Raw genomic sequence first — 25,792 nt, forward strand, 5'->3', positions numbered from 1 at the left:
AACTCGCCATCGCTTTTAAATCATCACCGCTACAAATACCTATGATATGATGATTATTAATATTATATACACTTACAGTCATGTACATTTTATCAGCTCAATGGCCGTCCTTCAATCTGTCCGACACGTCTGCAATAAGACGTGCGGTCATTGTTAAAACCTTGAACGTTTATATATCTGATGCATGACGTCGGGCAGTTTAATACAGCCGATATATTCGCCTTTCTTTTCCATAAACCTACCATGTAATTTATGTACATTTTCTATTTCTGCTACTTCGTCAGCGTCTTCTGAGTGCAAAAACAAAAGAAGGGAAAAAAACAAAAACAATTCAAGCCTGGATAATAAAAATTTAAATTAAGACGAGTGAGGATGCAGTTGATGTCAGCAAAAGATATTTACAGTAAAATCGCAGCGGGTTCACACACACAGACGGAACATTTAGAAAAAAACATTTCACCAGGACCAGGCAGGCTGTTATGAGTCCGCACACAAAACAATAGCTTTACAAATTACAAATTACAAAAAAAAAAGCAAAATATATGGCTTAAATGACATGTTTGTATAGCATGTAAAACAGAATTTGGATGTTTAGTTGTGAGATGTATTCAATTAATCTTCCTCTGCAGAAAACCTTTGACTTTCTGAGCTCTTGTACAAAATAAATGTGTCTTTTCTTTTTAAATCCAGGCTGACAAAAGACAAAGAAAACAAACACAGAGTACACGTAAAAGAGCCAGTAAACGTTTTGATATGGTTGCTGAATTTCCTATGAAGTGTTTTCTAGAAATGTTTCTTCATCAGTTTGAAGCTCTCTTGGCCCATGTAAACTTTGGCAAAACTAAAAATAAATAAAGAAATACATGTTCAAAAACACATTAGTCCTTCAAAACATCCTTAAAAACTTGTTTGATTTAGTTTTTTTGTATCAAGTATTACAGCACAATAAACTCTTCTTACATCCACTTCATCAATCGGATATTACTGCTCAGCCCAGCAATAAATAAATAGTTGAATTCAGCTTATTGAGTCTTGAATGATAAAGCTATTTTCGAATGGCTTCGTGTCAATTCTCCACAAATGTAAACCAAAGACAGAAACGACTGAAACTTAAGGCAGTCAAAACATTTATATACAAGAGGGAATAAAATGGCGACAGGGAGACGTTGCACGGATGAGGTGGTGAACACAGTCTGGGTCTCCCTGCAGGTGGAGGAGGAGCGGCGGCGGCGGCGGCGGCGGCTCTACTTCGGAGGCAGCGGGTTGTCGGGAGTCGTCGGAGTCGCCAGCTCCTTGTAAAAGTTCTCGATCTGCTCCTTGTACATCTTCACCACCACCGGGCGCTTCAGCTTCATGGTAGGACCTGTGGAAACGCCAGCAGATGATTCAGGCTGTCAGACATGTGCTTTTAGCTCCAGAACAAACTCACTTATGTAACATGTTGCAGTAACTCCACATTTATCTTGGCTGCAGATTTCAGTGTAAAATCTGTGTCGTGTGGGTCAAAGATCATTGTTTTCGAGCTGCATTTATATAATTGTCAGCTCAATGTCAATCGTTCAACGTAATTAAACACAATTTTATAGACACCATCATCTGGGAACATGGTCAAAGTCTGAATTTAGTAACTGTGTCCTTTAACATCCTATAACCACTAGAGGTCACTGTGTCTCAGGTTTATTGAAGGGTTTGAGCCTGGATGTAGTTTTTAAATAGGGTTAGTTCATTTTTTAGACTTGTTTGAAAAATATTTAAGAAAAACAAAAAGGGAAAGATTGCTCAACAAGGTTTTTTTTTCATCAAAGTTCTTTGTTACATGTAAAACAGCTCGAGCTCTCTTATTGTGAAAGAGCAGATGCAACAAGGCTGAAGTACAGGGACAGATGTGAGCACACCCGCTGAGAGGCTTACTGAGTAAAAACACCAGAAATGAATCTTAGTTTGAATCATTTTTCATTGTCTGAACTAGATATTGAAATTTATGAATGAAATCAGGTAAATGTTTACTGTTTGTTTTATCCCCACTGACAAAACTGCAACTTTAAAATAATAAGATTTGACAAAGTAGTTAATTATACTAACTACACAAATATGGACTAGATTTGTGGTTCCAAACACAAACTCATGAACGAAATTTAAAAAGAAAAAAAAAAGAAAAAGAAAGATGCATCAGAGTTGCCGTTGCACTCACCCAGCTCTCCACCACCGACGGAGAAGTCCCGGTCCAGGATGACCCACTTCTGGATGCGTTGGGCGTTGGACGTTGCCTTCTCGTTGACTCTGTTGATGCCCTCCTGGATGGCGGTGTGGATCGCCCGGTCTCGGCCGCCTGCGATCTCAGAGACGAGCGTGGCGTTGCTGCCGAGCCTCCTGCAGAACTCCACGGCGTCCGGTGCCAACTCGTCCTCCGGATCTCCTGTGTCCGCGTTCACCTGGCACTGCACACAAGGTTTTAGATTAGATAGATAGATAGATAGATAGATAGATAGATAGATAGATAGATAGATAGATAGATAGATAGATAGATAGATAGATAGATAGATAGATAGATAGATAGATTCTTTATTGTCTGCCCCAAAGGGTAGCAGATTTATCTAATTATGTTTTTATTCACATTTATCATTTTCATCTTTGTGCAGTTTCAAGTTTTAATACAACTTTGCTCTTTTTCTGGCATTTAAGATCTGACTTCCTGTTTGTTGCGGTCACAACCACTAGGTGGCAGCGTCTCACATCACATGTTTAAGATCCAGCTTTGCTTTTCACTGCCGATGAAAATCTTCAGCTGCGTTACTTATCAGGCACGAAGACACATGATGGTCATGATGATTAGATAACAGGAGTGTGAGGGTCGGATGTTTACAGCGCCGAGGTGTCATGTTTTTAAATCCATGTCTGAGATACAGAGCAACGAAACACAGACACCGACGCTGCACCACAGCTCCTCTATGATATACACAACATAGAAGGAGCTCATAAAATATGATGCATTATTATATCTTGTATAAAACATACAAGAAGGAATGATTTAAAGTTATTTCTTATGCAAAAATGTTAAACAGTTTTGAAGTTTCTTACAATCTGAGAATATGTTGCTATTTATTTAAAGCACAACGAGAACCACTGGATCCATCTCCTCCCCTGTGAGCTCAATATGTTCAACAGAAGCTCAGAGTAGAAGAGATGATATATTCACTTCGAGGGTTTTATTACAAAATTTAATATAATTTGGCTGCCATTTTTGACTTTCGTGGAGGAAATGGAAAAAGAGAGCATGATTTGATAATATTAGATAATGGTTGCTCTGTTCTGGCGAATATTGTGGAGGACTGTTTTTTGCACAGTGACATACGTAGGTCTTGTAGGTGGGTTTGTATTTTTCTGTATAGACTACAAAGTTAAAATGCAACTTGTACATAAAAAAGAATAATGTTTTTCTATTTAAGCAGTTTTTACTTCTGATACTTTGAACCACATTTTTGTGATGAGCACTTCGTCCTTTTATTTCACCAACATGTAGGACTTCATATTTTAAGTGAGCATCTTTATGTTTCTGCTACTTCTGCTCCAGTAAAAGATGAATGAATGAATATTTCCTCCACCGCACTCATCTACTTCTCTCCACTTGATCTGTGACTACAGGTCTCCGTTTCATGTCTTTACCTTAACGGTGAGCAGCATAGACAGAAACTTCCTCTTGTCTCCGATCAGCATGGCGTTGCTGATCAGCGGCACGGCCTCTTTCACTGCGTCCTCGATGGGGACAGGAGGGATGTTTTCTCCTCCTGCTGTGATGATCAGCTCTGAAGTCAAACACACATACAGAGGGTTGAGTCACAGGAAAAACACATTAAGGCCAAAGAAACTCTCTCTCTCTCTCTGTCAACAGGGGAAATAAGAAGAAATACCTTTAATCCTCCCGGTGATGAAGAGGAATCCGTTCTCGTCGTGTTTGCCCAGGTCTCCTGAGTGCAGCCAGCCCTCTGCATCCAGAGCCTCCTCCGTCTTCTCGGGCATGTTGAGGTAGCCCATGAACACGTGACGACCCCAGAAGCAGATCTCTCCGTTTCCCTCGTTGTCCGGGTTGTACAGCTTCGTCTTGCACCCTGGGATCTCTTTACCGCAGCTGCAGAACAAAAACATTTTCCTCATTCACCTTTTTATCAGCCACATGTTTTCTGATTGATCAATACAAGGAAGTTCCTGTCTTAGAAAAGGAAAAGGAAAAGGATAAACGTACCTGGTGAGCTTGTAGGCGTCGGGGCGGGAGATGGTGTGAGGTCCGGTGCTCTCGCTCATGCCGTACAGCTCATACAGAGGGATGTCCAGGCTGAGGAAGAACTCCAGCGTGTCTTTGGTGATGGGTGCGGCGCCCGTGTAGCACTTGCTGCAGCGATCCAGGCCCAGAGCCTTACGCACCTTTTTGAACACAAGCTTTTTGGCTAAGTGATAGCTGAAGGGTGTGCGGCCCGCTTCTCCGTTTCTGAGGAGAAGAAGATCCAACAAGAGACAGAAAATCAGATCCACTTCATCATGTGCTCATCTCATGTCCCTTTGTAAATGTATAGAACCAAAAATGACATGGTGGCAAAGCTAAAGAGAGCAAATAATCTACAGCATAAAACCACTGTGGCCTTGGATTTTATGTACGATATAGTTGCTTTACACTAGAGGTCATGTATTTTCTAGTTCGTAGAAATATATATTTAATACAAATGATCTGCTCTTTAATGTTTGTCAGGATATTTCCAAGAAAGAGCAGCACAATTTGGTCCAAGTGCTGCTACAGTTTAGTACCCACCAGATAATTCAATTTATAAGAATAAAAATGGTGAACTGCTTTGTAGTTGAGTTCATAAACAGAGAGTCAGTATCCATCAAAATATTCCTCGGCTGCACATGAATGTTGGTTCTGTTTTTCACACTCCATGCTGTAGAGAGTTTCACCAACTCAAAAGTTATGAATACAGCATTGCAACTGTGTTTTGCAACTTTCACTTTCTTTATTACTAATTCTCGTCTAATTAGAACCAAACTGTGTCGGAAAAATATCCATGTGACTTACAGCTAAACACTGGTTAATGTTTTGGAAATGATGAGGGATGTTTCTAAGCCGTTTTCTGGAAAATACAGGAACCATAGAACAAAGTGTTCCCAAAAAAACAACAAGAAAATTACATTTCAGAGCAAAAGCATGGAAACAGGAAACAAGTCCGCACCCTTTAAGAAGTGATTCAACCTGATTTACATGAAGATTTAATTTTAAAAACATGCACATACTGGCTCATCTTGGTGAGATTGGTCTGCAGACCGACGTCTTTGGCCCAGGCTGCCACTTTCCTGCGCACCGTCGAGGACTTTGCTCCGACAGATTTCATCTTCTCCTGCATCTTCTCCCAGACCCGAGGGACGCCCATGAAGGCCGTGGGACGCACCTCCTTCAAGGTGTTCACCAGAGAGCCCTGATGGAGGGGGAGAGGGGAGCTGCAGTTATCACCAGAAAACGTTTGTTTTATACACAAAACCGCGTGAGGGCTGCAGCTCGTGTGGAAGGGGGGAGAAAAAAGAAAAAGAGCCGAAAAAATTGAAATCTGCTCCAACAACATGAGACAAAGATCTTCCAAAGAGATTGCATGAAAATGTTTGAAAACAAACAAAGGGGCCTTTTCTGTTTGTGTAACGTCCTGATACGGGTCCGCCCTCAGGATGTTGCTTTAAAACCTTTTACCGGAATACGTGGTTTATCTGCATCCAATCACTACGAACCCAGCGAACGTGTGCAGCTAATAATCAGGACCACTGTGACGATCAGAAAGAAAGAAGCCCTAAGAAATAAATCACCCCTGCCCAAAGAGGCAGCAGCTCGGCATAGCAGACATGTTTTATACACCAGAGATAAAACCTTTAAATCACCGTGGACGGTCATGTGAGAGACGGATGTTTGACGTCTGAATGATTCATGACGACCCTCTTTAGAAACACAAGCCAACAGAGAGACATCTTTAAAAAGAAATTAGATTTAATCTGGTTTTCGATTTGTCAAGTCTCAATTTTATTTGTTTTCTTATTTTAGAACATTTAAACTTTTGGTTCTTTGTTTGTGATATTTTATTTGTAAAGCACTTTGATCTGTATCTGTGTGCAAAGTGCTATAAATAAAATAACGTATTATTATTATTATTATTGTTGTTGTTGTTATGAACAGAATAAAAGATCAAAGACATGTTGAATTAAAGAGTCTTATTGTGAAAGGCTCCCGATGCGCTGCTTTTCATTTCATTTCAAATCGTCTCTATTTCCATTTCAAAATGTTAGGGTCGGGGTTGAGTAAATCAGAATTGAATATTGATCTTGATTCTCTGCAGTAAATACTAGAAAATACACTCAGTGGTCACTTTATCAGCTGCATTTACACTCTAATGCAATCCAACACAACAGCGTTGTCATCAACTCTACTTTTAAGGAGGTTATAGAGTCATTTCAAACTACTTTACAGCTAAAACATAAAATTTAAAGAATGTCTCTGGGCATCAACACGAACATTACGGGCGTCGTAAAAGTCACTTTATGACATAGCAGTTGTTTTGGACTGTACAGGTGTAAACTCACAACTCTGTGTGAGTGTGTCTCGACTGTTCACCACTATAAACACACAAAACACTGCGTCTCACCTTGAGGGCGTCTGGCTGAGCGAAGTACGTGGCCCCGCCGACCCTCATGGTCACCCAGATGTCCACCATCTGAGCGGCGATGTGGCTGAGCGGCAGGTAGCTGACCACCACCTCCTGGGCCTGGGTGGCGTCGGTGAGGCGCACGTGACGGCTGGTGGAGAGCGCCGTCCACGTTAGCTGAAGGGGACGAAGACAGGAATATCATGATAAATAATAATGTGATGAATCTTCATGCGTTGTATGAAGGAAGTCGCACGGAGACACGTTTTTACAACACGCAGAACGTGCAGCATGTGACCTCAGTGATTTTAAAACCTCCATAACTGAACTTTGACTGTATGTGCAGGAAAATGATCCAGACAGTCGGGCAGCAAGTTAACAAGTTGAAAGTTGTCAGATACTTCAGTAAAACTCCTGTATTTAAAATCTTACTGAATTGTGCATGTTTATATATACAGTATATGTATATATACATTATTTTGTATTCTTTATGTATACATACGTGTATTTATTTAATGTAATTAACATATTTTCTGGTTTAAAAGGAGTAAAAACTGAATGTTTTTTTTTAAACAATATTGCCTCTATAGTAATTTTAATGTCATCAGTGTGTAAAAAGCTGAGAATAAAAATTTAATCAAATTAAAAAATCTTTCTGAAGTCAAAGTACAGAAGTACTCAAAGTATTGAGCACTTAGGAAAACAACCCCTATGACTGATGTATTATTATATGATTAGATATTGATGCAACATTACATAAACAGCAGGTTACTGTAGTGAAATCTGAGTCGATACAGTTGTGTATTTTAGTCAGAGGATAAATCTGAGGAGTCGTGGGCAGAGAAGAGGAAACAAACTTGTGCAACTCTCTTCACCATTTTCTTTTTTTTCTTCTTTTTAAATCAAATCATGTGAGAAGTTTTTTTAAAAGTTTAAAGAAACAATTCAGACATTCAAAACCGAAAACAAACTCCAGTCAGACACTGTTTTATTTGTAAGGTCACAAGCCAAATGTTTAAGTCTTTTATTTTCATAAGTGACTGTGTGATTATTAATTAAAAGTAACAGGAAGTGTCTGATGTTTATTAAATGTTGTCATATGTTTGTGTGGATTGTTTTGACTTCTCCACTCTCTGTGGATGCTTTGTCAAAGGTGGAGTCGTTTTTTAATTCCTTGAGGTATTTTGTTGATGATCCTCAGCTACATGAAAACCTGACTAACCACAGGTTCCACATCTGTCAGCTGCATCTCTACTTTTTCTCCCATTATAAAACAGCAGGACGGGTCGGAGTCGGGGCGTCCGCAGAGGAAAACACACACATACTTGACCTGTGTGACTCACATTGTCGTGGCTCAGCATGACTCCTTTGGGCTGGCCTGTGGTTCCTGAGGTGTAGATGAGCGTGCAGCATTGGTTGGGCTTCTGGCTGGAGATGATGGCGTCGAGCTGAGTGTCCGGCTCGTCACGTCCGAGCTCCATGAACTCTGCCCACTGTGGGACACACAGATCATCTCTTACATGATGCTTCCTGAAGTTTGGCCCTTTTTTTCAAACTCAGTTTCATCAAACTTGGGGCGTAACTCACCGTGTACAGATTTGGTCTCTTCTCCTTTAGTGCATCTTTGTACTGGACAATGGCTTTCAAGTGTGGAAGCTTGTCTTCAACCTGTGAACAACAACAACACATGATCAGGGAAGAGTCAAAAAGATGACTTGTGTCAGTTCTGCACGAACCGACTGTAAATTATTTCACAACAAAAACTAATGCCGGACATGGAGGAGCTGCTGCTGACAGCAGGAAAATTAAAAATAATAATTGTGGATGTGAAACAGGAACAACTCAGAAAACTAAAATAACTTGTATGATTTTGTAAAATGCATTTTCCATCTTTAAGCTTTACTGGCAGTGATGATCAGAAGTTGCAGCATAGCAACCGAGTAGTGTTTGTAATATGCTGTATGTAATTAGCACACACTGTCTATAGGTCAGTGTAGGTCAAGTAATGTAAGAGCTGCAGTGATACTCTTCACACTACAATAGTAAAAAGTACAAAACCATAGATAAAAACACATATCTAATAAAAACAGAGGCTATGTATATAATATACACAACTTTAATAGGACATAAATTACTTGTAAGTGAAAAAGAATATTGCACCAGGCAGTATTAATATTGCACAACAATATATTAATAAAAAAGTGAAAGTGTTTAGTGTATATAGTGATTGCTGCTGCTGCTCTCACCTGAAGGATCTTCTGCAGCTGTTTTTGGTTCTCCACTACGATGATATTGGCTTTGCAGTTTTCTGCAACGTACTGACACGCCTCAGGAGAGTTGGTGGTGTAGATGCCCACAGCGAAGCCACTGCAACAGACAGCAGAGAGGCAGAGTTAGCAGCTTCTCTTTTTTTCACACTTCCCACACATGAAGTCCTGCTGTTAATGGTCTTTTCTGCATGATCTTACATGTTGTGTGAGGTAGTGACACCTCACCTCCATCAACCATCTCCATCGTACCTGCTCTCAACTCATTGACTTTGATTATTAGAAGATTTAAGGAAGATGATGATGCACAAACTCTTGGGGAGAAGGTTTTACCATGTCCACACAAGCTTTGTTCATATTCTCTCCATGTTTTTGCTTTAAGCGTCACATTCCTGGTGAGGACTGGACAACAGAAACTACCTGACTGCCAAACGAGCAAGACTTGATTCAGCTCTGCTTCTCCTTTTCATGAACACAATCTGCAGCAAATATTGAGTCTGCCGAGTTTCTCTTAGACGACCCATTCAGGACCTGTTTGACGAGCCGACAGCAGTTTTACTACATTCTTACTCAGGGGAGACGAGAACAGGCAGAGGGCGTGAGAGCCGAGGAATCCGCATCCAGTATCTGTGTGTGTGTGTGTGGTGCAACGACATGTATCAATCAACTGTGTAACAAAAGTCATGACCCCAAAAGCATTTTGAAGTCAATTATCCAAGAAATGCTCTGAACAGACTGGCTTATAATCACGCCACGGCTCAGACTGAACACAGCCCGATGTCACATAACAGATGTTTTGTGACGTAAGCAGCTGAGCAGCCACAAATCTGTCCCCGACCAATCAATGGATGAGGATCCTCAGCTTAATGTGGGGCTTTTGGTTTCTCAGATGGGCTCAATTTCTCGGTCTGTCTGAACACAGCACGGTTAAAGGGGGTGCATTTTCAATTAGGCCAACGAGGCTTGTGATTATGGTTATGAAGACACAAAACTTAAATTATACTTAAGTACAAATATCAATACAACAGTGTATTAATATTCTTTTATACCATTAAATTGGTTCCTAATTTAAGAGTCATGGTTCAGAAGACAAATTTAAAAGCTGTGAAATGACAGAACGTTACGAGACAGAGTTGTTTTCGAGGCAAATGCAGAGACTGCTTGCCGCAAACTGCCCCCGACGGGAACACGCATCAGCTGTTTTGTATGAATTTACCTCGAAAACAACTCTGTCTCGTAACATTTCGTTATTATCTCATATTGTGGTGAATGTACAGGTCACAACTTGTCCACCAGAGCGTTTTGGAGTTGTTGGATTGTGTATTTGATGAGTTTGATGAGGGAAACCAAGAAATCCCACTAGCCTCCGTAGCGTAGCTCTGAGTAGCTCGCAGCTCTGCTCCGCCATTCTAAAAATAACTTGCGCTGACAATTAAAGGTAACGAACCTACTGCTATGACTATAGGGATTATGGCAATGGGCCAAAATGTTGAACTATCCCTTTAAATTTGAGGAACAGCTATGAACTCATGGACAAAGGGGCTTCAACTGGACATCTTCCTGTTTAGCAGAGTGCTGCTATCAATCAAGTGAAGAGGCTACATGCTGAACTCAGTGACACCCCGGGGCCGTCTCATATTTCCAGTCTTGCGTTGCATCACTCAGACGTGCACACACTCAACGCTGGCAATGAAAACAGTCACGTAAACCCATCACAAACTCAAGACACGGAGAGGAAACTCACCCGGCCAAAATGGCTCCGATGTCAGCGATGAACCACTCGGCTGAGTTGAAGCCCAGGATGCCGACGCCGTGGTAACGCTGCAGACCAAGCTGTGAGAAGATAAAACACACTGTTTTTAAGTATTCACTGTAAAAATATTACCGCAAATAACATTAGAATATCCTGCACAGTCATAATTTATCCAGCACCATTCAGTGTGTATTCTTTGTATTTCGCTTTTATCTTGGCTGTTAATGTAATTTTGGGTCATTTCTGCCGGTAAACGACAGATAATAAAAGTCCTGAACCAGGTTTACGTCCCCTAATCCGCTGTGATTTTGTCTTTGATCCATTTGGTTTCCTCAGCAAGTTGGAACAAAAAATAAAACTCTCTTGTGTTTTTATAACATGCACTGAAATCAGTCTAAGTCTAAATACATCTTTATTCCTGCACGATTCGCAGAACTGATCTGTTTTATCACCCACAGTGATCACAGCTCCGCGCTGCCACAGCAGCTGTTGCTATGGAGACAGAGATACACAGCAAAACGCACAGGGGACGGTTATAATGCAAACTGACACCGAGTTAAAAACTGCACAGAGCTTTTTAAATAACTCATGAAGTCTTTAAAAGCTGTAGTTGGAATTTAATATGAGGCTTGACGTGTGAAGCTCATTGTTGACCCCGCTCTGTTAGTGTGTGTGTGTGTGTGTGTGTGTGCGTGTACTCCACAGACACGTGTATGTGTTGTCTCTACGTGTGTGTGTACATGATGTTGGCATGCTGCATGCTGACTAAATGTGTGGCCGTTTCACAATAAACAATAACGTGCTGTGTCCTGTGTGAACAGCTGAGGCCTGTCCAGAGCTGCCTCACTGTCTGGCTGACATTTCAGCCGACTCCTTCGTGCCGCTCTGTGTTTTTGTCTGGGCTGACTTGGAATAAAATCAAATGCAGGATTTTAAAAACAATGGCAACAGAAGTCAATTGTTTAAAAAAAAAGCAAACAGAAAACTGAGAAACCTTTTTGATACCTGGATATAAACAAAAAGAGTGAAGAGTACAACAGATACTCTCCTAATGTGTTGTGTAATTCGGGAGTTTCATATTTTGATAGGAATTTCTCTAATTGAGCAACAATGAGAGTAAAACATATTCACGTTGAAACCTGCAACTGTTGAACTGCACAAGATGCATTATTATTATTATTTCCTATAAAAGGTTGAGTGATTGATCTGATGATTGTTTGATGATCAGTTTGGACTGAAAACTGCCAAAAAAAACAGCAAATCTATAAAAACAGAAAAAGAAGCAAATCCCCACTTAGAGTCTTAAGCATTAAGTCTTAAGCTTTTTTAAAAACTGATTATCAGCTTCACTGACCAACCGGTTATTACCGTCAAAAACTGGAAACAGAAACATCTTGGAGATGAATATCAGAGATGCTCAATAGCAAATGATTTGGGGGTTTGCGCTGCAGGAAAACCACAATGAATGAGAACAACTTGAACGGTAAAGACTGGGTTTTAATTTTAACTCTGGATCAGGTAAACTACCTTGAGGAAGCTCTTGGCGGCCGTGCGGCAGGTCTGGTAGTAGTCTGTGTAGTTCAGGGTCTTCTGCTGCTCGCCCTCCTTCCAGCCCAGAGCGACGTAGTTCCCGAAGCGCTCCACGGCCGAGGTGAACATCTGGTTGACGGTCAGGGGCGTCTCGGCAGCCAGGCCCGAGTCGCCTATCCTCAGTTTCACCTCCGCGTCGCCCTGTGACGTGCACAGTCCGAGCTCTGCTGACGCCGGCACCGACAGCGAGTTTGGGCGTTGGGCATTCACTGGAATCGATGGAAACATTTAGAAAAGACAGAGAGAGAGAGAGAGTGGGAGAAGAACAAAAGGATTGTCAAACAGCTTCAGGGGCTGCGTGGGGGTGGGTGGGCATGGTCGACATGCAGCTGCAGGACAGACAGAGGTGTGGAGACGACGAGCCAGGTGAGTTCACCAATCGGCTGCAGCTTCTTGTCTTATCACACAATCTCCCTTTGCAGCAGCACGTTCAGTGGACGTCACAGCAGCAGAAGTAGAACATCTGCTGGGAGCTCCTCTTCCCCACGTGAACTTCAACAAACAGTCTGTATTTGTTGCATTAAAGGGAAAATCGCTCACCCCCCCGGCACTACATTAAAGATACAAAACGAGCACGGACCAATGAGCCGATGAGCGAGCCTAATCTGAGCCCTCGGCAACAGTGACACAGGAAGCACTGTGATGTCGAAGTGAACAATGGTGACTCCTCACCTCAGATTGGCTCCATGAAAACATGATCTCATCAGTATATTAAGTTTTATATATAAGCTGCTTGAAGCGATATTGATATTCAAGCTCTGACACCGATTTATTAGCCAAAAGAAATTCACATAGTTCACATGTTTTTTTAACAGCTGAGTAGTAAACTTTACTATAGAAAGTTGAAACTCTGTTGTTTAATTAACACATGCTGAATCAGATATATCTGCAAAGAGCTACCACTTGACTAGAGGATGTAATTTCTTTTTTTCATTTTCAGTTCAATTATTCTAAAAATAAATAAGCTTAAAATGTTGTTAGAAAAATGAAATATTGGAGTTTTATTTCTTTCGATTGGTTTTATCGTCTGTGATAACAAAGTGCACTCTCTGAGGTTTCGGAAACATGAGCAGTCAGATGATCGTGCAAGTTGTACACAAAACATCCCCATTAGCCAAAGGTATTAAGAAGTGAAAAAACAAAAGCTGTATAATTAGGATTCACAGCTGTTTGCACTCAGTTTTATTTCCAGTGCTCTGACCTCTGGTTTTATCTCTAACAACACAGTGGTTCAGTTTATCCTCACAAGCTGTTGTTGTGCTGCAGCCTGTCTGGTGATCGTCTGACTGGTTCTTTCTTGACTAATTGGACCTAATTTTTGTGGCATTGCTTCCTTTCTGAAACACTTCATTTTGTTGAGTACAAAATCAGCATAAACAACAGAAACAGAAGTGCCAGGGTTGCTGAACTAACGGTTGTATTATAAAGAGTAGACTTCCTTTAAAGAAAACAAATGTGTACAGCCCAAAGAGGAGGTTGTGTCATTAACCCAACGGTCAGCAGGATGTTTTGAATATACAACGGGGTCATATCGTAGAGGAACTAGATGACGGCAGATTTATGACCACAACGGGAGCAGCTGGTTATCGGCACAAAGCGCTGTTGGGTGATCATGGGAAAGTCGGCCAACAGCAACTGGACACACTGACTTTTCTGTTTAATTCATGAGTAAAGATTACAAATAAACATGAAAATAATAATTTGACTGTATATTTCTATGACAATTAACACTAATAATAACCTATTTACAGAGTAACTGCTCCTGTGACCCGATTTTTTTTAATTTTTATTACAATTACCAAAGTTCCTGTAAGTGTCTCTATGAGTAGTCAGGCCTACGTCATGGCACCACAATGAACTTTTAAAAAACGAAACGAATGTGATGGAGGAGGTGGTCCATGTAGCAGGACGTCTCCCTGACTGAAGCAGGAAGGAATGTCAAAGTGGAGTTTGAAGGCAGGAAAAGGAAAGTCAAGTTTGTTCTGCCAAAGAATGTGTTCTTTTACTCCTGTTTGGCCCACTTCCTCAGGAAAAAACGCGATCACTAATGCTGACTTCAGCGCCCGGAGCCAACACATTGACTGTATCTCTACTATAATGGGGAATAAAAACCTTGTTCTGTCCGTATGTATATTTCTTATCATCAAGTTGTTTTTACATCCGGTTGCGCCGCACACACAGATGTTGGCGTTTAAGGTGGGACAAAGAAAGAGCAAACACACTCCAGGTGAGCCAGGTGGCCTTTCTTTCAGCCCTCACCTGTTTGTGGGACTGAGGTCTGTTCAGCAGGGACCTCTGTAGCCTTGGCGCTGACTTCATTATCGGCGCCAACCTCCTCTTCTCTTTCCCCTGTGGACTCTTCCTCTGAGGACTCACTGAACGAAAGGGAAAGGGACAGAAAACATGTTACTGCACTGCACTGCCACGTCCCCAGAAACAACCAGAGACAAAAAAAAACTGCCCCTGCACTGAGTCATGAGGGAGAAAACACACTGTTGAACTCATCATCATCATTAACCCAGACAGCACATATTCTATCTCAACTGAGAACTGTTTAGTGTTTATATCATTATTATATTTAATCAAACCTTCACGGATGAAGAGGAAGTGCTAACAACACCATGATTATACTATACAACACAATCACTAGCATTATGTTAAATACTACTGAGCACTAAAGCTCCAGCCTTGGTGGTATATTTAGTATTTTGCATCCTGTAATTTCCCTGTCTGTACGCGTATATTCAAATCCTGGTTTAAAAAAAAAAACTCTTACTTGCAAATATTCATTCAGAACCAAAGATGTTTTCATTTCACTTCTACCAGCTGGATTTTATTTTTAGAGTGAAAACGTCTCCATTTTTAGACACGAAGATAGATTCTGCTCTGGACTGGGAAAAATGTGCTGAGCCAAATATTTGTGTCTGGGTAAAATAAAGGCACGAATGCATGAAACTGGGGAAAAATAGAAACACTGATGCTGGGGATCTCCTGATAAACTGAACATGTTTGGCTGTAAATTGGTATACCAAGTATAATCGTAATAAGGAGTGAAAGTAGACTCTGATGTTTCTGTAGTTTTCTCTGCTCTAAATATGTTGGAGATTTTAATTTCTTGACAACATTTTTTTTAACAAAAAGAGGTGTGAGAAGTGAATCTTTTGTTTGGTTGTTCAAAAACGTGAGGAAAAAATGCATTGACATCTAGAGGGAAAAAAATATCAAAGGTCTGATCTGAGAGTGTAAAGGTTTAGTGTTCTTCTAATTGTTAAATTTTAATTATTTTTTGCAGGGAGGCCTGATGAGATAAATCCCCAAGTGCTTTACATGGAAAAACAAAAATGATAAACATCTTTAAAATAGATCACTTTTTATAGGACTGGAAAATGTGACTGCTCTTTTTTTTAATCACCCCTCAGACTCATCTCAACTCCCAGGCTGAGGACCAAAACCCTGGAGACAGAGGTGTCAAGGTAGCTCTTTGTCTTTATCGCGTGGACGTACTTGGCTGCATCCACGGCGACGTCATCGAGAGAGGCTGCGCTGTCTCCTGCACCACAGGACGACTCCAGGACACCGTCCGCTCTGGGCGGCTCCATCACCACAGCTTCAGCGGTGGGATCACACACGGTCACTGGAAAGGAGGAGCGACAGGGCTTGTGTTAGTTATTATATTTGACGAGAACATCCACAAAACGGTTAAAGAGGGCGACGAGGAGAACTGCCACGTTTCGTTACTGAATCAGGAGAATCACAGAGAAGGAAAAAAAACTGCATCTAGAAAAATCTGCTCATGGACTGAACAAGAATTTTGGACATTTTTAGCGATGTCCAAATCTTATCTGTCCTCTCAATGAGCTACTTCACTGATGAGTGGTCGTCATTCAACCGAATTGATGCAGATTATGTCAATCAATTACCTTTGATCTTGTGTCTATAGATTAAAATATTTGATTAGCATCCTATTGGCTGATAAATGGCTGAAGTCTTGACGTTTTCTGTTGTTTATACACTACCAGTCAAAAGTTTGGACACACTTTCTCATTCAATGGTTTTTCTTTATTTTCATTACTTCCTACATTGTAGATTCAAACCGAGACATCAAAACTCTCAAGAAACACATATGCAATTATGTAGTAAACAAAAAAGTGTTAAACAAAGCAGAATATGTTTCATATATTTGATTTTTCGAAGTAGCCAACTTTTGCTTTGATGACAGCTTTTTGCAGACTTTTGGTTCTGTCAACAGCTTCATGAGGTCAGATAGCCTAACACTTTTGTTTTAATTAACGTTTTCGTGTTTACAACATAACTCCATATGTGTTCCTTCATGGTTTTGATGTCTTCAGTATGAATCTACAATGTAGAAGGTGATACAAGAAAAAACATTGAATGAGAAGTTGTGTCCAAATGTTTGACTTGTAGTGTATATCTAAGTTATTTGAGTGGTAGATGTTGATGTAATGTCACCAAGGATGTGAAAACGTCTTTGATTCTTTCTCAGTAACACCTGCTGAAATCAGGTGGAGTCTAAACATGAACCTTCTTGGTCAGATCAGGATGTAATGTTGACAGTCATCTGTACCCAATGTATATTAGACACGTATATTTTTAGACTAAGTTTCTAGTCTGGTTTGAGAGACAGAGACACCTCATGACTTAAAAAAGAAAAAGAAAAAGTCTTGCTCCACTGGTCTAATTGCAAGATGGCAAGTAACACCAGCATGTGACAGCCAGTGGCTTGTAGTACTCACAAGACTCACACCTGAGTGCTGGCTGGCCTCGGGGCAGCTCTTATTTTTAGCCTGTGTCTGTAGTTTAGGGTTCAGTTTACACATCTACCTCTGTTAATGACTCGTGTGCAGGTTTCAGTCAACAATCGTCCACTTGGACTTTTCATTAGTGACTAACTATGAATATGGACGACATATGGTGACAGAAAACGAAGACGTGTAATGTGCACAAACGTGTGCGACGAGCTGACAGGAAATAACTCGACCACGGACCACTGTGTTTAGTTGCGCCAACCTTAACAGCTTATTTTATGAGCGGTTGAATAAACACTGTCTGTGCCTATACTATGACGGCACTGTTGACAAAACTTGGTTGTGTGGCAACAGTGTGGGAGCATATGGAGCCTCGCTGACAATGTGGAGAGAGTCCACAGATGAGATAACAATCGTAATATGAAGATCGGACTGACTTTCAGGTAAATGCTAAGTAAACAAAACACCTTTTCAAAATACATCCTCAAAAAGCAACCACATTGTGACACAAGAGCACGAAACACAAAAACAATGTAGACAGCCGAGGGTGGACGAAGGCAGCTCCGCTTTCAGTCACCAAACATCTATATAAAAAGGTGATTAACGCCATTTCAAAAGAGTTCAGAGAGAGAATCCATCTCCTCCATTACCCTATCAAAGAAGGAACCACACCAAGGCCCTTTTTGACAATAACCCATCTCCACTCCAACCACCGTCAAACACACACCTCCATGACGCCCCCCCCCCCCCCTCTGGTTCCAGCCTCTGTTGACGCCTGCACCCTTCTCTTTGGTAAATGACAGGTCCGGCCTGTTTATTTAAGGGGGCTGAAAACACATACCAGTGGCTTCGTCTGCCTATTGTGGCCGCGGCCTATCGTGACTCTCCTGTCAGGGACAATTGGGCAAATGGAAAGTCAGGCTCCAGGGAGGTCAGAGGGCAGGAATGAAAAATATTTTTCCACCGTGGCGTGCTCAAGAGTTTGACGTATATTTATCCCCTCCAATATGTAGACAAACTGCAAAAACAGGTTAATTGGATTATTCTGCCACAAGCATTCCTGAGGGAAACAGCTGCGGTCACCTCACAGCACCTCCCAACAGTCATCACTGCTGTAAAAGAAAATCAATTCTGCTCTGGTCGTATGGGAAGCAGCCAGCCGAGCCCCCGAGCTTGTTACGTATCTCTACAGAGGCCTGAAAGATCTCTCAGCCAAAAGACACAGATGTCGCTGGATGATCTTACCGCTGCACACATGGACACATGCAAAGCTGCCATTTCATTCAGCCTCTTCTTTCCCAATGCAGTTGCAGTTTCCTCAAGAGGATGACAGGGAGGGCAGGTGCTGGTGCTGGTGGACGGTGGTTTTATTAAATGGAAGATGAGTCGAGGATGAAGGCAGGCAGATCTGGGATCAAGTGGGTCTTGACGGGGGTGGACATTAAGAATTCCCCCTCCTCCCATTTCTTAAGGCTGTGTCATTGTTTTGGCCTTGGGATGGGAGGGGTGAGGGGTGAGGGGTGGGACACCGAGCTAGAGAAAAGGTTCAGTCACTCACTCCCTCCATGTCTGGACGTATCAGACTATGTAAAAAGCCCAGAGGCTATTTCTTGCTTGGCTTGGCCCCATTTTTTTTTAAATTCCCCCTTCTTCCTTTCAAACACTATGTCCACGTTGCTCTGATGACCCATCGTCACATGAACCCCCATCACATTTAGATCACAAGTAGACAGACTGAGGTAGCTACATGCTGCTGATTTAGCTCTGCTGTGGCAACCCCCGTCTGTCATGTCAGACAGTGACAAATGCTGTACAACATCAATCACTGATGATCAAGTCTTACAGAGTCCTTAATCCACTGCCTATAAATATCACCTCCAGCTTGTTGTGGTACACTATCAGTTTCAGATTTAATTTTTTTCACATGCTGGGATTTACCGGTATCACTCATGGGTTAGTTGGGTAGATTTCCCCTCAGCTAAACTCAGAAACCTAATGAAAAAGCAAGGTCTCTTGGACATACAGCTGCAACAAACAGTTGACTTCATTATCAATTAACCTGCTGATTATTTAGCTTGGACAACAATTTATTACAGTTTTTATAACAGACACAAAAGAGTAAGAAAAGCGCGAGAAATTTCCCCAAATCCAAAATGACATCTTGAAATGCAGGCACATGACAGCCATTTCTCCTAAAGAAAATGCCTGAAATGATGAACTGATTATTAGAATAGATGTACATTCATTTAAATTTGATTAGCTAAGTGATAAATGGACTGATTACAGCTCTGTTGAGTTACAGCCTAAGATTATTTATCATCATCAATTAATGGTTCAGGCTGTGAAATGCCAAAAATGTGACCTAGTGCCCATTTCAACTTCCTGGAGTAAAAGACGATAATTGAATGTCTTGTCTTACCCAAAGATGTCCAGCTTCAAATAGTATATGACAAAGAACAGCAACAAAGCCTATGATTTGAAAGCTTGAACCAGAGACAATCGGGCCACCATGTTAGAAAAAGGCCAAACAAGCTGACAAGACAAGGAAGCAACATTTGCACCTTTTTCCTGTCTGCTTCGGTGCTTCCATTACATTTCCTTGTCCTAATGTGGCAACATAGCTAATGCCAGGGAGGATCTGATCTGGTGGATTTAACACGGCGCTAACTGACATCATTACTGCATTCATGCAATCAGGAGAGGATTATGAATGTGGAGCAGAGCCTGGCATGGCAACAGGCCGGCTGTTGCAAAAGGGAAAATGCAGCAACAGTTGGAGACATAACACTTGCACCTTTATGTCTCATCAGTGATTGATACAGAGAGTCTTCTGCATAAAGAAAACCAGAAAACCATCCCAACCCCATGCTGAACCAAAAAGAAAAAGAAAAACGTGCCTTCCCCAAACCAAACAAGGGACTCTCCCCAACACAATACAACCATGCCTGTAAACTTCTGTTGGGTTAATCCCTTGTCAAACTGAACAGACGAAACCCCACCCCACTCACTCCTTTCAGTTTTGTCTCACTGTTCCCATGCTGTCTCCTTTTTGTCTGAGGTAACACGCCAGCTTGCCTTGGCTATCTGAATCTAATATTGTCAAAACACTAGAGGGATACACTGAATTTCGGTCAATCAATGCTCCGCATGGTCTGCATCCTCAGCCAGCTGGTGCCTCTGGACATCACCCAGTGGAGCAGTTTGTGACTGGGCGTAATCCTCCTCAGCATCCTCACTGTGTCCTCACCAAGCCACATTTAATACCTCTGTTCCATCTGTAAACATTTCCGAGCCAAAACAGGTTGTTTTTTTAAAAGCAAGCCAAGGCTTTAAAGGCATTTCCTCAACGAGTCAAAGCTGTCATTTGGTAAATTAAAACAGATATGCTGCTGGTTCGGTTACACCCAAAGAAAAAACAGCTCCCCACATGCTAAACAAGAGATGACTGAGCTGTACATCCACATCTCCTGAAATCAACTATTTTATTCAACCATAGCACCATTACAGGGCCAATTCACATCAAACTGAAGGGTGGGATTATCATTATGGTAAATTAATGACAGGAACTGTTTAAAAGCAGAAGGGAAATCAGACTCTGGTGTAAAGAAAAAAAAGAGGAAATACTCATCTTTATTCATATTAAACGATGGTATCATACCTAAGATCTACTTATCGGCAAGCTTTCTCAGGCATCTTTACCAAACCAACCCAGATCTAACTGTTGACTACACTAAAAGATAAAAAAAAAGGAGTATAACGTTACATTTCAGCTACGTGAAATAGAAACATAACGTTAAACTGAGCAGAAATAACGTTACTCACGTTGCATTGCTGTAGGCTAAATCTTCTCCTCTGTTGCTGTTGTTTTGTTTTCGTCTTTTAATCGTCCACTTTTCCTCTCGTGTATTTCTATTCCACTTAACGTCGTCGATACAGTTTGCCGCTAAACATAAATACAGCAAACCGCCCACTGCACCTACAACTCCAGCGGCGTATCATTCATTTTCAAACGGCAGCCGGCTCTTGATGCCCCGCCCCCTAGCAACCCCACCCAGACTTCCTCACAGACCCAACTCCCCCCTCAACCCCGCCCCGCCCCCCCACTACACAAGGCGAACTGTGATTGGTCGAAACTGCTCACACCACAAAACCCATTTTCCATATAAGGCCACGCAAGCATAATGATTCCGTTGGGGGGGGTTGCTGTGACGACGACATACGGGTGCCGGGAGGTTCCAGTGTCATTTAGCTCTGTGCAGAGCGATTGATCGCTCTGGCGCTGTGTGAATCTGTGAAAATGTATCGTTTTTTTACACATCAATGGGCTGCTGAGTTTTTAGAGAAATCAGCATGCTGGTTTGAAGTACAAATGCAACAATATACACCATTATTCCCCGTAACTGGGAGATAACTTGTAAAATTGAGTTCATATCAAGTCCATAAAAAAAAAAAATACAGTAGCCTAGTACAAACGATCTGTAGCTACGTTGTTTATTGCAGGACAGACGTACATTCATCCTTGAAAGGTGGTGATGCCGTGAAACCGAAACCCATCCCCCTACACATACTCCCCCAGCGCTCACACACAGTCGGACACACGTTGCAGCTTTGCCGGGTGAGGTTACTATCGGACAAGCTTGAGACGTTATTGCAAATGCAGCTGTGCTGCTTTGGGTTTATGACTTTCCACTGTCTAAAATGATTGTTGCACACTGCAAAAACGCCCACATCCTGTGACCTATATTATTAAGTCACTCTATGTCTTCAAATTGCTTTAAATAATTATTCTTTTTCAATTAATTGATATACTATTGCAACCTGATCCATTTATCGCAATTAAGAAAATTAAATATTTATTCAAGTGCTCTTGGGTCTTTTTTTTCTGTTCTTTTTTCTTTTACATGATTGCACTTGTGATTACAAGAGTATTTCCATTTCAGGACACTTTATTGTCCTTTATCACAACACCGTTTAGAGTAATAATGACGCCTTTACAATTGTTTTACACTAAAGTGGACTTTGCAAATTAAGAATATACTTAAAAATGATGATAATACTTTCATATTTGTACTCAAGTTACATTTTCAGTGCAGGGTTTTAACATGTGACAGGTGTGTATTATTGCTACTTTTAGTTCTGTGTGGTATCTGAATACTTCCCCAAATACTGCAAAAACAGTATAGCCCCATCCTTATGCAATGGAAGTCTAAGCTACGGTAATAAAAAATATAAAAACATTGCTGACGGCATCACAGAAGTATTAAAGATAGACTCTGTGAGTCATTGAGCAACCAACAAGCTGCTGCTGATAGAATATTGAAGACAAATACTCTGACTGCAATACACATAACATTGCATGCAAACCAAATTTCAGGCCTCTGAAAGCTGTCATCCAAATCACAGCCTGACAAGCCAAGCCTGTACTTCAAGTTCTTCTGAGCCATGACCTGATATGCAGTGTTATCAGACAAAGACAGCAGCTCTGAGGAACATGTGCAGAGAGGAAACAGAACGGAAAGTAATAGGATGGAAAGAAAGTCTAGTCTATGACTGGCAAATACTGTACTTATGTACAACTGTGAAACTAAAGGAGTGAAAACTGACAAAAAAAAATGGACATGATCTTTTATAAACGTGCCTGTATCTGTAAGAGAAGTATGGAAATACAACCAATTACTCAAATAACACCTGAGGTGAAACCACTACTTCCCTTGCACAATGTCCCCAAAACTCACCACCAGAGTTCAATAGGTCAAGTAGTTAAACTAAAGGAAGTAGTGAGCACACACATTTCTGGCTCAAATATGATATAAGATTTTTTTTAGCAGTTCAAATTCTGCTGGTCTCCACATTTAGGCTCAGAAAAATCTATCTTTAAAAAATAAGATGCTTCCTCAAGTCAAAAAATCAGTGAAAAGTATATTCAAATGCTGTTCAGGATTTTAAATGTGTGTGGCTGTATGTACACAACTGACATTTTTATGGATAATCATGTATGGTTGTTTTCTTTATTTCAGACCAGTGTTTAAATTACACGTGTAGATGACTTCACAAAAATGTGTCATCACCGCTACTATAGAAAGATCTCTCTCAGCCAATTGCTACAAGAGATGAAATCGCAGAGCTACCACACCACAGCATCACATGACAGACAGAGGCTGGCTGATCGAGTGCACCCATGCGCACACGCTGAAATGCTGCAGGATGTGTTTAGTGCTGATGCACGCTGCACTGAGGTTACTGCCGGTCAGTGACATCCTCTGTCAAACCATCCTCTGCTGAGCCAGTACAGTGACTCTCTCAAAGTGATCAAATCTTAGGCTTAAATCTACTTCATTATTTAAAGCTCATTTAGGGAATCGCCAATTATACATTTTAATTAAGTTATAAAAGCAGTCCTAATGGAGAGATTTCTTCATCCACAAAGATGAACCTGCTCTGGTTGATAACCATTGCTGATTAACAAAAATGTCAATAAAAACAATTTGATAATAGTTTAACCTCAAAGCATAATTTTTTATACATCAGTCACATTTTTTGCATAAAATCAAACTAATGGTAACTAATGGTGCAGTGCACCTGAATACTGGTGTGTTTTGAGATGCAACAATAACAAGACTGCATTAATTCAATATATATCTAAGGAATTCTATTCTTTATCTATTTTGTACAATTCACATTGTCATGTTGTAGGGATTGAGTTTTCTGATCAAAATAGCAACAGCCAAATGATGGACTGACAGTGAAGTCAAGTGCATCATTGTTCATCTGCACAGTCATCATGAAACATGACACAAAACGACGTAACAATGTAAATAAATAGTTCACCAACCATGGGTATCTAGTGAAAACCACAGGCAAGTGACTGTTGAAATATTAATAAATTAGCATATTGCACTGTGTGTACTACAACTGTGATGTAAATCTTACAGTACTTGTATTGTCTAGTTCTTGCCTGTATAGCCTACATCTATTAGGATGATTCAGGGGAGACCAGGGATGGTTGTAACACTTTTTGTCTCAACTCTTATAACTTGCAGAGTGTTCATGGTAGGGCTCTCAAATTATTAATTATTAATTATTAATTATTATAAAAGGACACAAAGTCCCCTCATTTGTCATTTGTTACAACCTACCCACCACTGGGGTGGGTTGTAACCATAGACTGTAACACAACCTGGGGTAAATTGTAACAGTGAGATTAAAAACTAAACACTGAGACCACACCCAAAGGGCGTAAATATATGTGCATATAATTTTCATGTTGCAGTCTTTGAAGGTGGGAGTAGTGGTTGACATGTATTCCATGAGATATTATTGATGAGAAGAGACTTGAATAAATACTCTTTCCACTTCCACTTATTTTCCACCAACAGTGGGTTACTTTGCCTCACTAGGCCTACCTATGTTACAAAAATAAAAAAAACATTCAACACTACATCTCCCATAAAGATTTGGCTACGTAACAGGGGCAAAGGATTATGGGATTTGTAGTTGTTAAAAGTTAACAACTCATATTTTGCACGGGTAAAATGAGGAAGTGGTTAGTGTTTCAAAGCTATTGATGGTGGATTGTGCAGAAAAAAAAACACTCGCGATTATGAAGTCGCTGCTGCTACTTTTGGGCAATGATAGCCTAAATGAGAAGGCTAAACAGGTAGGCTAATAGAAGGACAAAGCTCGTTATCAGTGACCCATTTAAATTCAAAATGTCACTTTTCATTCATAAGAGACGGATTGGCGGTGTGTCTTAACTTTAATACAGTTCTTATAATAACTTCAATCTAACTGCTGCAAAAATGCCACAGTAGAAAGTCAGTAACATAAAGCTCAATTATCAACTGATGTTATGATAATAGATTACAAGATTAAGCCTATCTACAGTAAATAGGCGACAAGAATGCCGATAATCAATCAAATGTTACATTTCTTACCGCCAGAAGAGCCTCTATGGTTTTCACTGTGAACGCACCTCGCCTGAGTGTGTGAGCGCGCAGCAGCAAGAGAGACACTATGAGCCTCCAGAGCAAAAGTCATAAACTGGACTGAACTGCTGCTCTTAAACACCTGTTAGTCACCTGTCGTGTGTGTTCATATGTCCACACAGCATTTTGACTCCCCCTTCTCTCTACAACCCAAATAATGTTTTATTTAGTCTGTCCAACAGTCCAAAGCCCAAAGATATCCAGTTCACTGTACTGACAAATTGTTATTGATAATGTTCTGTTGTTTGATCAACCACTGCAGCTCTATAGCTCATTGTGAAAACTGTGAGGAGTCACTTCTTGTAATGTTAACAAAAAATACAATATCTACATCTACACACAAGGAAACACATTTTCACAGATTTATGAGCACACTTTAACTGTCTTAAAAAATATATTTATTTATTTATTAAATTAACTCTTCATTTATTTGTTGTAACCTATATTAACTCAACATGTACTGTAGCAGTTGGTTTCTTTTCTTTACCAGTTGGAGAGGTCATAATATTCCTAATAAGGCCTCCTGAGCCTTAGAGACATTAAACAGTTTCCACTGCAGATAGTCCTCCTCATAAACTGCACTTCATGTCCAAAATGTCCAAAGTTAGCAGACGGTCAGTCCAAATTAGTTTTTTCCTGAGAAATAGTGACCCTTTATTAATTTATTTTTAAATCAAAGTTGAATTAATTAAAAAATGCTAAAATCAGCCCATAAAACAACATATGTGGTTTAGTTGTTGTTGTTTTGTTTTTTTAATTA

General features: G+C 40.7%; 1 protein-coding gene across 2 annotated transcripts; it reads right to left on the reverse strand.

Moving 5' to 3' along the window:
- Positions 1 to 905: 905 nt before the first annotated feature.
- On the reverse strand, positions 906 to 25,110 carry acsbg2 (acyl-CoA synthetase bubblegum family member 2). 2 transcript variants are annotated; one of them, XM_085774824.1, is made up of 15 exons: positions 24,982 to 25,110; positions 15,786 to 15,915; positions 14,541 to 14,656; positions 12,219 to 12,490; positions 10,683 to 10,771; positions 8,918 to 9,038; positions 8,259 to 8,339; positions 8,015 to 8,164; positions 6,672 to 6,848; positions 5,281 to 5,462; positions 4,241 to 4,483; positions 3,909 to 4,126; positions 3,664 to 3,803; positions 2,192 to 2,438; positions 906 to 1,363 (listed from the first exon to the last, which is right to left on the reverse strand). In XM_085774824.1, exons 1-15 carry the CDS (start codon positions 25,082 to 25,084, stop codon positions 1,245 to 1,247), a joined length of 2,388 nt encoding a protein of 795 aa, XP_085630950.1. In that variant the 5' UTR covers positions 25,085 to 25,110; the 3' UTR covers positions 906 to 1,244. The 2 variants fall into 2 exon arrangements, with proteins under 2 accessions (XP_085630950.1, XP_085630952.1); XM_085774826.1 differs by lacking the exon at positions 24,982 to 25,110 and adding an exon at positions 20,870 to 21,036.
- Positions 25,111 to 25,792: the final 682 nt, after the last annotated feature.

Source organism: Trachurus japonicus, chromosome 4 (assembly GCF_045865225.1).
Source record: "Trachurus japonicus isolate A0001 chromosome 4, Traja_1.0".
NCBI lineage: Eukaryota > Metazoa > Chordata > Actinopteri > Carangiformes > Carangidae > Trachurus > Trachurus japonicus.

What these genes read in the sequence shown, in the direction of transcription:
- acsbg2 (XM_085774824.1), bottom strand. Translation starts at nt 25,084, where the DNA reads ATGACTTTTGCTCTGGAGGCTCATAGTGTCTCTCTTGCTGCTGCGCGC. An exon ending in AGCTGCAGAAGATCCTTCAG is followed by an intron (nt 8,340 to 8,917) that starts GTGAGAGCAGCA and finishes TGTTGTTCACAG; the next exon opens with GTTGAAGACAAGCTTCCACA. An exon ending in CTATGCTGCTCACCGTTAAG is followed by an intron (nt 2,439 to 3,663) that starts GTAAAGACATGA and finishes CCTTGTGTGCAG; the next exon opens with TGCCAGGTGAACGCGGACAC.